This window comes from Marmota marmota, unplaced genomic scaffold (assembly GCF_001458135.2).
Source record: "Marmota marmota marmota unplaced genomic scaffold, marMar, whole genome shotgun sequence".
Classification (NCBI taxonomy): domain Eukaryota; kingdom Metazoa; phylum Chordata; class Mammalia; order Rodentia; family Sciuridae; genus Marmota; species Marmota marmota.
Genome location: NW_026000026.1, coordinates 25545079 through 25556240, shown reverse-complemented (window position 1 = coordinate 25556240; position 11162 = coordinate 25545079). Strand labels below are relative to the sequence as shown.

The 11162-nt window shown below is 53.4% G+C and overlaps 2 protein-coding genes across 3 annotated transcripts in view; both read right to left on the bottom strand.

Annotated features, from left to right (window-relative positions):
* Foxs1 (forkhead box S1) overlaps positions 1–2523 on the bottom strand; it is a 4687-nt gene extending 2164 nt beyond the window's left edge. Inside the window, exon 1 of one of the 2 annotated variants that reach the window (XM_048811128.1) lies at positions 1–2523. This exon is cut by the window's left edge and continues 3 nt beyond it. In XM_048811128.1, the coding sequence (XP_048667085.1) occupies positions 1–838 (838 nt within the window). In that variant the 5' untranslated portion in view covers positions 839–2523. The other variant, XM_048811127.1, reaches the window with a different exon arrangement.
* Positions 2524–2831: 308 nt separating this feature from the next.
* Positions 2832–11162, bottom strand: part of LOC107139017 (interferon regulatory factor 4-like) — a 9839-nt gene continuing 1508 nt past the window's right edge. The window contains exons 2-8 of the mRNA XM_015481799.2: positions 7427–7616; positions 6775–6872; positions 5997–6108; positions 5819–5884; positions 4708–5082; positions 3975–4093; positions 2832–3772 (exon numbers count right to left, since the gene is read on the bottom strand). Of these exons, the coding sequence (XP_015337285.1) occupies positions 3674–3772; positions 3975–4093; positions 4708–5082; positions 5819–5884; positions 5997–6108; positions 6775–6872; positions 7427–7616 (1059 nt within the window). The 3' untranslated portion in view covers positions 2832–3673. The remainder of the gene's footprint in view (positions 3773–3974; positions 4094–4707; positions 5083–5818; positions 5885–5996; positions 6109–6774; positions 6873–7426; positions 7617–11162) is intronic.

The following is an 11162-nucleotide window of genomic DNA, read 5'->3' as shown; positions in this document are numbered from 1 at the left end:
GGGAGGGCGCTGCAGAGGCCAGCAGGTGCTCCAGGCCCGGGTCGGCGCCCATGCAGAAATTGAGGGCTTGCAGTCGGCACTGGTAGCCGCTCCCGACAGCTGCCTCGGGGGTCAGGACGGGCGTGGGGGCTTTGCTAAAGCCCTCGGCCTCAGAGAAGTTGGCAGGAAAGCCAAACGCTGGGCACGGGGAGGGTGAAGTGACCACTGGGAGCTCCCCTGGGCCTGCAGGCTTGGGTGTGGACATCTCCTTGGGCTCCACGGGCAGCCGAGGCCTGGTGACATCAGCAGTTGCTGGGCACGTGCTGTCTGGCAAGGTCCCCACCAGACCCCCAAAGCTTAGGCCCTTGGGATCTGGCAGCTCTGGTGGGAATGGGCACTGCCTGCTGGTCGTGGTGTGGGTGACTCCGGGGTCCTGGCTGGTGGCCCTGACAGGTCCCCGGCGTGCCTTGACAGGGCTCCTGGTGCCCTCTGCACCTGCCCGACGGGTGAAGCGGCGGCGGCGACGGAGGAAGCTGCCGTGCTGGAACATGTCATGGCAGTCGGGGTCCAGGGTCCAGTAGCTGCCCTTGCCTGGCTTGCGGTCATCGCGGGGCACCTTGACAAAGCACTCGTTGAGAGACAGGTTGTGGCGGATGCTGTTCTGCCAGCCGGGCCGGTTGTGACGGTAGAAGGCAAAGCGGCCCATGATGTAGCGGTAGATGCCACTGAGCGTGGCCCTCTGCCCCGGTGAGCTCTGGATGGCCATGGCGATCAGGGCAATGTAGCTGTAGGGGGGCTTGGTGGGCTCGGTGCCCGGGGCCAAGGGCCCAGGCGGTGGTGGTGGCGGCGGCTGCTGCATGCTGGCCAGGCTGGCCCGGTTGGTGGCTGCAGAGACCACAGAGGCCAGGCACGGCCTCCAGGGCTGGCGTCGGGAGCAGCCTGTGCGGGCTGGTTAAAAGGGCCACTGGCCCAGCCTCCCGGCCTGGGAAGGCAAAAAGGGGTGGGCCCAACAGCCTACCGGGCCCTCCTCCCTCACCGCCCCCTGCAAGCCCCAGGAGGGGCCGGCAGGAGAGGCCTGTGAGCAGCTGCCAGGGGTGAGGAGGTGGGAGGGAAGGGATGGAGACCCTCAGCCCACATGTGCTGGGTGGTAGCAGCTAGGGAGGGACAGGATGTGAGATGGAGCGAGACAGAGAAAAAGAGAGAGTGGCAGAAACAGAGAAGCAGAGAGAGGGAGAGAGTGGGAGAGAGAAGCAGGCAGAGATGGAGGTACAGACAGACAAAATGCACAGACACACCTCCAGGGAGAGACCCGGGCTACACAGAGGCAAGTGGCCAACAGGGTGGGTTGGAATCAGCCAGACACCAAGAGAAACAAAGAGACCCTCAGAGACAGAGAGGAGGCAGGGACTACAGTGACAGGTAGAGATGCCAGGTGGGGTAGGGTGTGCACTGCTAAGACCACCAGAGACAGGTAGAGGGTGACAGAGAGAAGCCACAGGGGTCTCTGAGTCCCCACCGCTGGTCCAGCTTCTCCTCTCCTCCTCTATCACCTCCTTCCTGCCACCCTGAGCCCGGGAGGCCACACATACCCTGTCGGCCAGCCCTGGGGGAGGGCGCCCAGCAGAGGCAGAGCCCAGTTCTGTGAGCCCTGGCGCCCTCTAGTGCCAGGTGTGGGGAGGACAGACATTTGAGCAGAGAGATCCTCCCAGGAGGCCTCAGGAAAATGCTGGTCAAACCTCAGTTTCTCCATCTCTAAAACGGAGCTGGCAACTTTTCAGCAATCCGGGCCACAGTGAGGGGTCATCAGGCTCTCTTACACAGAAGGCAGCACCAAGGCACCCCAGCTGCAGCCTCTAGCTGGGGTCCAGGAGGACAGACACCATTCAGGCCCAGAGGACAGCTCTTCTGAGGATGGGTCAGTATCCTCCCTCTTGCCCACTGCCAAGACAGTGGTCACCTACTCTGTGTCAGGCCAGCTCACTCCCCTCACTATGTTTACTCCTTGGACCAACTCTGATCTGGAGGTCTTCATAGCTTATTTTGAATAGAAGAGGGATCTAAGGCTCAGAGAAGTTAAGTGACTTTTCTGAGGTTACGCAGTTAGTGAATGATAATACTAGGATTTGAATTCAGGATTCTTTAACTCCTTAACACTACCCCTTCTGAGAGGGCTGCCTCTCCTGAGATTAGGGTACAGTCACAGGAATATAGGCTGTGAACCCCAAGACAGTAGGGATTGTGCTATTTTTGCTCTATCCCTAGTATTCAGCACTGGACACTGGAAAGAGGCCTGGAACAGAATAGGTGTTCAAAAAAATGTCTATTGAGGGGCTGTAGCTCAGTGGTATGTGCTTGCCTAGCATGCGTGAGGTACTGGGTTTGATTCTCAGCACCACATATAATCAACAACTAAAAAAAAGACAGAGAAAACTAAAAAGAAAAGAAAAAAAAAAGAAAAAGTCTGTTTAGTGACTGAAAAACCAGCAACAATTGACTTTTTTTTTTTTTTAATACCAGGGATTGAACCCAGGGGTATTTAACCACTGAACCACATTCCCAGCTGTTTTAATATTTTATTTTGAGACAGGGTCTCACTGAGTTGCTTAGGGCCTTGCTAAATTGTTGAAGCTGACCTTGAACTCATGATCCTTCTGCCTCAGCCTCCCAAGCTGCTGAGATTATAGGCATGCACCACGGTGCCAGCTATTAATTGACTTTTGTCCTTGTTAAATCTTACAGTTTTATTCCCATGAAAGTAACTTACTGGCTGGGGGTTTAGCTCTGATACGGTCCATTCTTAGCATGTATGAGGCTCTGGGCAAAATCCGAAGCAACACACACACAGGCACTTATTAATGCATCACTAAAAGATTTATTATGTTGGCATCTGTAAGAGGATTCCTATAAATAAAGTCAGAAATCAGAAAAGGAAGAAAAATGTTGCTTTACCCATGAGGCGGGGGGATTTAACATCGAGGTTAAGTCTTCCAGTTGGGAATCCTCCCAGTCCTCTCCACGACTCACAGTTTGTGAAGATGAGTGGGGCTGGGGGAGGGACTGGATTGCCACTGTGGCCTCTGCCTTAGGGTTATGTTTGGGATCCTGCCTCACTCTCTAAAGACTGTGCTGGTGGTTCAGTGGTTAGCATCTGAAACCCAGGGTTCAAATCCTCTGTTTCGGGATTCCCCCTCATTGTCCCTCAGATAAAGGAATGAGACTAGCAGCAGTTGGGAGGAAGGATCTGGAAGCCCAGAGTCCCTCAGAGGCCAAGCAACTGCTACTGGTTGTTCCCACTCTGAACCACCCTGAGGTCAACTAGGCTTTAAGCAAATGAACCCAATGGCACCATAAGACTAGCTCTAAGCAGCTGTTGACGTGTTGGACTTTCAACAGGCGATTTAGTCCTATTTCTAACCCCATTACTGTTTTTCCTGGGGCCTCAAGGTCGAATTCTATTTCCCGCTGATGCTCCGCGCCCAGCAGCCGGGCCTCCGCCCCGCTGGGCGTTCCAGGATCCATTCCCTTCAGGGAGAGTTAAGGCCACCATCGCCTAAGCTGTCCGCTATCAGGGCAATAGGCGGGGGAGGCCCCAAGTCCACTGGTTCAGTGAGGACAGGGTTGGGGTGTCTCACCCCGTGGTGGGGCTTCCTTTAGTGTGTGGGAGAGGGGGAAGCATCCCGATTAGGGTTGACTGTCAAAGGCCATCCGGGATGCCCTGCTGGGGTCCCCGCGGGGTGCCAGGGTGAAGGTGCCTGGCATGCAGGAGCAGATCACGGGCAAAGAACGGCTCCACCTGTGGGGACGGACCGGAGGCAGTCAACTCTCTGTTTCCATGGGAAGTCACAGCCCTAGTGACAGCCTTGTCCCCACACCCACTTATATATATATATCAGAGGGCCATACAGGTCTGGGTGGGGTGGGGCTGGGTATGGAGAGGGACAGGAGGGCCTGGAGGGTGTGGTTCTTCCCTGGGATGGAGGGAGTGAGTGACTCACGTGAGCCATGACGAGCCTCTCCTCCGGCTGGTCTGGGGGACCCGGATACTCCTCGCCAAAGCACAGGCGGATCTGGTATTCCGGCTCGGGACGTCCATCCTGCAGGTGGGCGTGCAGCTCTGCAAGCACCAGGACTGTGGGGCTGGGACTGTGGCTGGCCGAGCAGGCGTCCCACCCGGTGCCCACCTTGTGCTTGTATCCTGAGCCCAGGTTCTGTAAGCTCACATCCCCATTGGGTGCCCATGTCCTAGGCCAGCTTTTTTGTGCCTGTGCTATGTCCCACATCTGCACCCACTTTCTGCGTTCATGTCCCTTCCCTGGTGTCCCTATGCCCACTCTCAGGTCTTTAGGCCTACTCCATGCTTATTGTTATTCACCTATGTCTGCCCAGTGCTCTGATGCCCACCCCATGCCCCGCGCTCTTATGCCAATAAACGTACCTGAGTCCTAGGCTTATGTCACAGATCTAAGGGCCTCAGTATGCCGGCGCCTACGCCCCTTATAGACCCAGATAGGGATCTGTGGCCAGCCCTCTTGATGTCCATGTTCTTTCCCATCCCTGGCGCTTCTGAGCTGTGTGACCTTTGTTTCGATGCTCACCCCAAGCCCAGGACGCTTGGGCCCAGATCCGGCATCCTCCTCTCGGATGCCCACTCTCCTTTGGCTACCGCGTGACCACGCCCCCGGCCCAGCTCTCTGTCCCGCGTCCAGGGCGGAGCTACAGCGCGCTTACCTTCGAGGAAGCGGCGCGTGTCGAGCAGCTGGCAGGTGTGCTGGCGCTCCAGCTTGTTGGGCTGAGCGCGGTGCGGGGCTAGCTGGCCGCGCCAGTACACGCGGCCCTGGCACAGACGCTTGGCGAACACGCCCTCGGGCGCCACCCACAGCAGCACGCCGCGCTCGAGGTGCGGCAGCAGGCGCCGCAGCACGCGGGCGCCCGGCGGCGGCTCGGGGAAGTGAACCTGCGCCAAGCGTGCGGGCGGCCCCAGCAGGCGCTGGGCGGCGGCGGAGGCGGCTGTCCCGGGGCTCAGATGGCAGCCCTCCGCGGTGCGCGCGGTGGCTTCGCGCACCAGCGCCGGACCATAGAAAAGACGCACGTGCAGCCAGTAATCTGCGGGCACCAGGGAGAGGGCGCGGGCGGAGCGTTGGCAGGCCACCTCTTCCCCTGCCACCAGCCTACACAGCCGGGCGGCGCACCGGGAGGTCCTTCTGGCTCCCACTTCGGGAATTTGTCACTCCCTCCCAATCAGTCACAATAATATTCTAGCAGTGGTGATAGTAAAATGATAGCTTCCAGTGGAGACGAACCGGTAGTCGAGCTCTGTGGTTAAAGCACAGGGTCTGGGACCGCCTGTACGGGAGGGTATGGCCTTGAGGCTCTCCTAGCCCAGATCTCGGGATTCTAGGATCTCCCAGCAAAGATTTAATACTGGTTGAAATAATAACAGCAACGGCAATAACACAGTGGTAGGAGGAGCAGCAGTACAGTTCAATATGAGTTCGGGCTGCGGGCTCTGCAGCCCTTGGATTCGATTCTCCCACTGCCCCTTAGGAGCTGTGACCTTTTAGTAACTAGCTGTGTGACCTTGAGCAAGGTCGAGTGTCTGCATATGTAAAATGGGGACAATGGCAGCCTCTATATTGCAGGTCTATAGGGAGAACTTAGAAAGACGCCTGACACAAACTTAAGTCCTTGAATGCTAGGTGTTGTGGCTGTTTGGGGAGTCCCGGTGGGGGAGGAGACACAGCTAGCTGGCCCTATCCCCAGACCTCCCCAGTTCTGCACACTGGTCAGAGGAGAGGATATTTATTTATTTATTTTAGGAGAGGGCCTTTAGATTCCTTACCAGGGCTGCTGAAGTCTTCACAGGGCACTGGGCTCCAGGGGTGTCCAAGGTCCTGTGCCTGGTACCCTGGGGAAGGAGGGGAGCAGTCAGACACAACCTCACCCTGACTTCCTGGACCTGGAGATCCAGGGGGAGGCCAGGGAGGAGGCTGGGGCGGGTGAGGAGACCCAGTCCTTACTGTGGTCAGCCAAAGGGTCTGGGAGGAGGGCGGCTGGTGGCAAGGAGCCCTCCTGGGCCAGCCTTGGGGGCTGCTCCTTGTCCTCATCTTCTGTGGCTAATCTGGAGCCATCCTGAGCATTGGAAGAAAGGGCTGGCCATGAAAGTAGAGAGGAGACCCAAGGCCCCAAGGCTTGCTAGATTGATGCCACCTGGAGAGGGGGAGGTCTGGCAGACTGAAGGCCAGCTCTGGCTGATGGGAGTTTCAGAACTCAAGACCCTCCCCACTCCAAAGAGCAGATAGGGGTGTTGAAGGTGATAGTATCAGAGCTGGGGAGAGAAGTGCTGGAGGTGAACATGGAGGTGAAGGAGCTAGAGATGAAGGAGATGGGGAGGTAGAGCCACAGAACAGGGGCTGATGGGGACATGGGGACGTTAAGGACACAGAAAGGGCCGGAGCTGACAGGGGAATGGGGACAGAGCAATGACCCATAGATGATGGGGAGAGGTGACGGGGAGGAGATAACAGAGGTGATCAGACAGAATGATGGAGATGGAGTGGGGGGGGGACAGTGGGCACACTAGAGGTGGGGAGGTCAAAGGGTGATGGGGCTGGGGCTGGTGGGGGAGGGGGGCCACAGGTACCAAGAAAGCAGAGCTGGTGGGGGGATGGGTGGGTTCATGGAGGGATGAGGTGAATGATATTGCTGGAGATCACAGAGAGAGAGAAGGCCACGGGGTGGCTTCGCTGAGCAGTGACTGAGCCCACAGGTCTTCAGGGGCTCAAAGGCCACACTGACCTGATGTCCCCTGCAGGCAGGCCCAGTTGCTTCTCCAGGGGGTCGCTGTTGACTTGAGGGAGTGCCCTCTTTTGCAGGAGAAGCATGGACCTTGGAAACTGAATGGAGCAAGAACAGCTTGTTGTTCCCAGGGCCCCAAAAGGACCCCTCAATTAAGGTCACCCCAGTCAAGAGCACAGCAGCTCACTGCAGGACCTGCCCCTTTTCTTTCTCTTTTTCTTTTTCTCTTTCTTTCTTTCTTTTTTTGGTAGTTGTAGATGGACAACTACCAAAGTTGTAGATTTTATTGGTTTATTTTTATGGAGTGCTGAGGATTGAACCCCATGCTTCACATGTGCTAGGCAAGCGCTCTACCATCAAGCTACAGTCCCAGCCCCTGCTTCCCCCTTTTCTATATATATATATATATATATATTAGCTGTTAATGGACTTTTATTTTTACTTATTTGTATGCGGTGCTGAGAATGGAACCGTGCCTCACGCATGCTAGGCAAGCGCTCCCGCTGAGCCACAACCCCAGCCCTTCCCCCTTTTCTAACAGGGAAACTGGGAGATCTAAACGCCTTCTAAATTCCCCAGAGTTCAAGCTCAACAGGTCCATCATTGCCCAGAGAGCCACCCTCGGCCACTACCCTTAGGGGCAGGGTGGTACCTGGGCGGGAGGTGTGGTCAGACACCAGCCGGTAGACCTTGTAGGGGTGGGAGGTGTCCAGCTGGCTGCGCTCGCGCACCTCGCGGAAGTCGATGCTCTTGTTGAGGGCACAGCGGAGCCTCGTCTTCCAGGTGGAGGGGTCCTCCTTGTCAGTACCCTCCAAGTGCTTGCCCTTGTACACAGCCCAGGCCTGAAGGAGAGCAGGGCGGGGGCACTTGGGGGGCCGTGCGGAGGGATGAGAGACTGTCCTGGCTCTGAATCCTTCTCTGGGGCTCTCCCTTTCCCCCTCCCATAGTCTTTGGGTTCCTACTATATTCTAGCAAGAGCTGTGGATTTGATGGGAAGCAAGACATATGAGCCTGGGTCGCAAGGAACTCAATCCTGTCAGAGGGCAGCTGTGATCAGCTGATCAGAAATCGTCATGTCCCAAATTATGGATTGTGATAAATAACAATAAATAAATAAAGTGATGGCATATCAATAATGGCAATGGTTTGCTATCCGGATCATCATGAAACTAAGTCCCTACCTGTTGCCACCAACAAAGTGGACTCCAGATAATTAAAAAAAACATGGGTAGGAGATAAAACTATAAGATTAATAGACAATAAAACAGGAGAAATCTTCCAGAGGCAGAGAACATCTCTTTTTAAAATATTAACAAATCTTTATTACAAGTATATGAGTCCATTGTAGAACCATGGAATTATTGAGTTAAGTGGACTTTAAGAATTAATCTTCCTTCCTTTTATAAAAGGGAATTTAGATCCAAAAGATTAAATGAGTCACATTATATAAATACTAATAATATAAATAAACTTGGTTCTAATTAGCCTCCTACTTTTCAGATGAGAGAGTATTTTTTTTAGCTTGCTTTATTTATTTATTTATTTATATGTGAAACTGAGGATCAAACCCAGTGCCTCTCACATGTTAGGCAAGCTCTCCACCATTGGGGCTACAGCCCCAGCCCCCAGATGAGAGATTCTTGAGGCAAAATATGGAACCAGAGACATCAGTTTGCATTATATCTGCTGCATTCTTCTCTGTTATTCTTTTATTGTACACCTATCTTTGAACTAAGGATATTGAGATGAGACAGTCCAGAGAGCACATCAAAAGCAAAACTTAATAGGCATGAAGCCAGGCATGGTGATGCACACCTGTAATCTCAGTGACTCATGAGGCTGAGGCAGGGTGAGGGCAAGTTGAGACCAGCCTCAGCAACTTAGCAAGACCCTGTTTCAAAATACAAAATACAAAGGGCTGAGGATGTAGTTCAGGGATAGAGCACCCCTGGGTTCAATGCCCAGCACGAAAACAAAAATAATAGACACCAATGGCAAAAACAGTGCAATGTCTGACATCAGCAAGGGGTTGGGCATGTATGCCTCAGTGCAGATTCTTGTTATGCAAGTTAGTTATGTTCTGTTAAGTCTTCACAAACACTGAATTAGCCAATATGACACCATTATTAGCTTATCTAACATGAATTTTCTCTCTAAGGCACACACATGGGGAAATACAGGGCTAAGTTTCTGCAATTCTCTGGTCACAGCATTTTCTTCAACTGACCAGTCCATAACATTGTTTAATGTGTTTCTGTTGAAGGACACTCTTTAATATACACTGGATTCATTAACATTCAACTCATGGCCAAGAGCACTATCGCTCACGCTTGAACAATGCTTATCTAACATGAATTTTCTCTCTAAGGCACATGGTGGCCTTTTGCACTAGGGAACACTAGACAGCGCTTCAGCATTATGCTTGGGGGTCATTCTAAATAGGAACATCACTCACAAAATATTAAACATATGGCACTACATAGACTATGGAAGGGACAATGTTCACCGTGTGGGAACTGAAGACAGAAAGCAGTGCTCTCAGCTTCAGATGTCCCCACTGGGCAACTGACATTTTGGTCATTCTGTGCATATCTATGAATGGTTGCAAAAGTGCCTCAAGTATTGATTTGGGGAATACAAATACATTTTGGCAAGCAGGAGAATTTGCAAATATGGAATTCATATTTGACTGTATGTGCTGGGGGAAAGGGGAGAGGAATTAAGGAAGAAGATACGGGTTGAAGAGAGATTATGAATGTCCTTGAAGGCCAAGCTTTATCCCATGGGTACAGGGCACCAGAAGTCACATATTGTTGGGGCCACGGAGTCACATATGTATATTAGTGGTGGGTTGAGGGATAGGGAGGGCCAGCCCCCAGAATCCCCCTCTTTTGAACTACAGTGAATAAAGCTTAAGGGATAAGCCATGCATCTACCTGTTCAACACTTATTGAGCACCTACTTACTGTATGCCAGGCACTGTGCAGCTCATAGTCTGCTGTAAGGAGACAGTCATCTCAGGCAGGAAAACTCATGGGGAACTCATACTGGCTCCCATGGGGATGACTTGGGAGACCACTGAGTTGGTGCTTAATAAATGCATTAAATTAATGAGTGCACCAGGGAAGACTCTCTTGAGGAAGAGATGTTTGAGCTGAGGCTGACAGGAGCTGGCCAGGCAAGGGGGAAGAGGGAACAGCATGTACAAAGTCCTAAGGCAACACACAAAGTATTTAGAAAGTGAAAGAACCCAAGCTAGGGAGGGAAGGGAGTGGCGAGAGAGGAGGCCCGGGAAGGGCAGTTCTGCAGGGTTTTGAGGCCAGGGTGAGGGGCAACAGGAGCCTTGGAAGGATTCTGAGGAGGACATCTTTGCACTTAGAAAGGACTGAGGGGATGGCTGAGGGCCGGGGGTGGGGGAGGGGGGAGCTCAGGGAGGTCACTGCAGTTGTCCTGGGAGAGAGGGTAGAAATGGGTTTAAGATATTTTGCAGGAAGAGCCAGCAGGCCTCGCTAATTGGATACTATGAGGTTGGAAGTTGCAGAGCAGCTAGGGTTCAGGTGCCCAGGTGGCAGAATTTTGTGGGGGGTGAGCTGACAAGTGTGGTACAGTCATAGGCAGAATCTGAGGGGCCTGGGGGCCACCCAGGAGACAGCATCTGGGAGACTGCAAGATCAGCAGGCTTGAGGCTCTCGGAGGGGAGGCCTGGAGCCTCCATGCTGAGGCTGAGGAGGGAGATCCAGAGGGAGTGCTGGGAGCCCCCACAGAGGAGGGGAGGAGATATGAGGCTGAGCAACAGGGGCCTGGGAGGTGGGAGGAAAATGGCAGCAGGGGTCAGGACAAGAGGGGTAGATTCTGGAATACAAGTGAGAGTGATTCTGGGAGAAGGGAGAGTCCACCAGGTGACAGAAGTCAAAGAGGTGAAGGCTGGGATGTATCTCAGGATTTGGCAACTAGAGACATTAGCAGGAGGGACAGAAAGCAGATGGGGGTGCTGGGGCATGGTGGGGGGACTAGGAAGGAGGAGATAAATGAAGAGAACATTGCATGTGCTTCTTGGTGTGAAGGGAGAGGTGAAGCTAAAGAAGGAGGAGCTGGAGGTGACCTGGGTGTTTGGAGTGGTGACAATGGCCTGGTGTGCAGTTGGTTACTTATTGCTTGGGGAGAGATTTCAGAGTTTAAGTGTGCATGGAAAGGAGTCAACTTGGAGAAAGTTAAGGATGGCCAAGCGGAAGGAGTTCTTCCTGCAGGGGCCTTGAAAAGGTCCAATATTGGGAGCACGGAGAAGGCTCCCAAGCTGCAGGGTCTGGTGGGTTTGGGTTTTTTTTTTTTTTTTTTTTTAATCTTATTTATTTATTTTTTTTGGTGGGGTTCTTTTTTTTTTTTTTTTT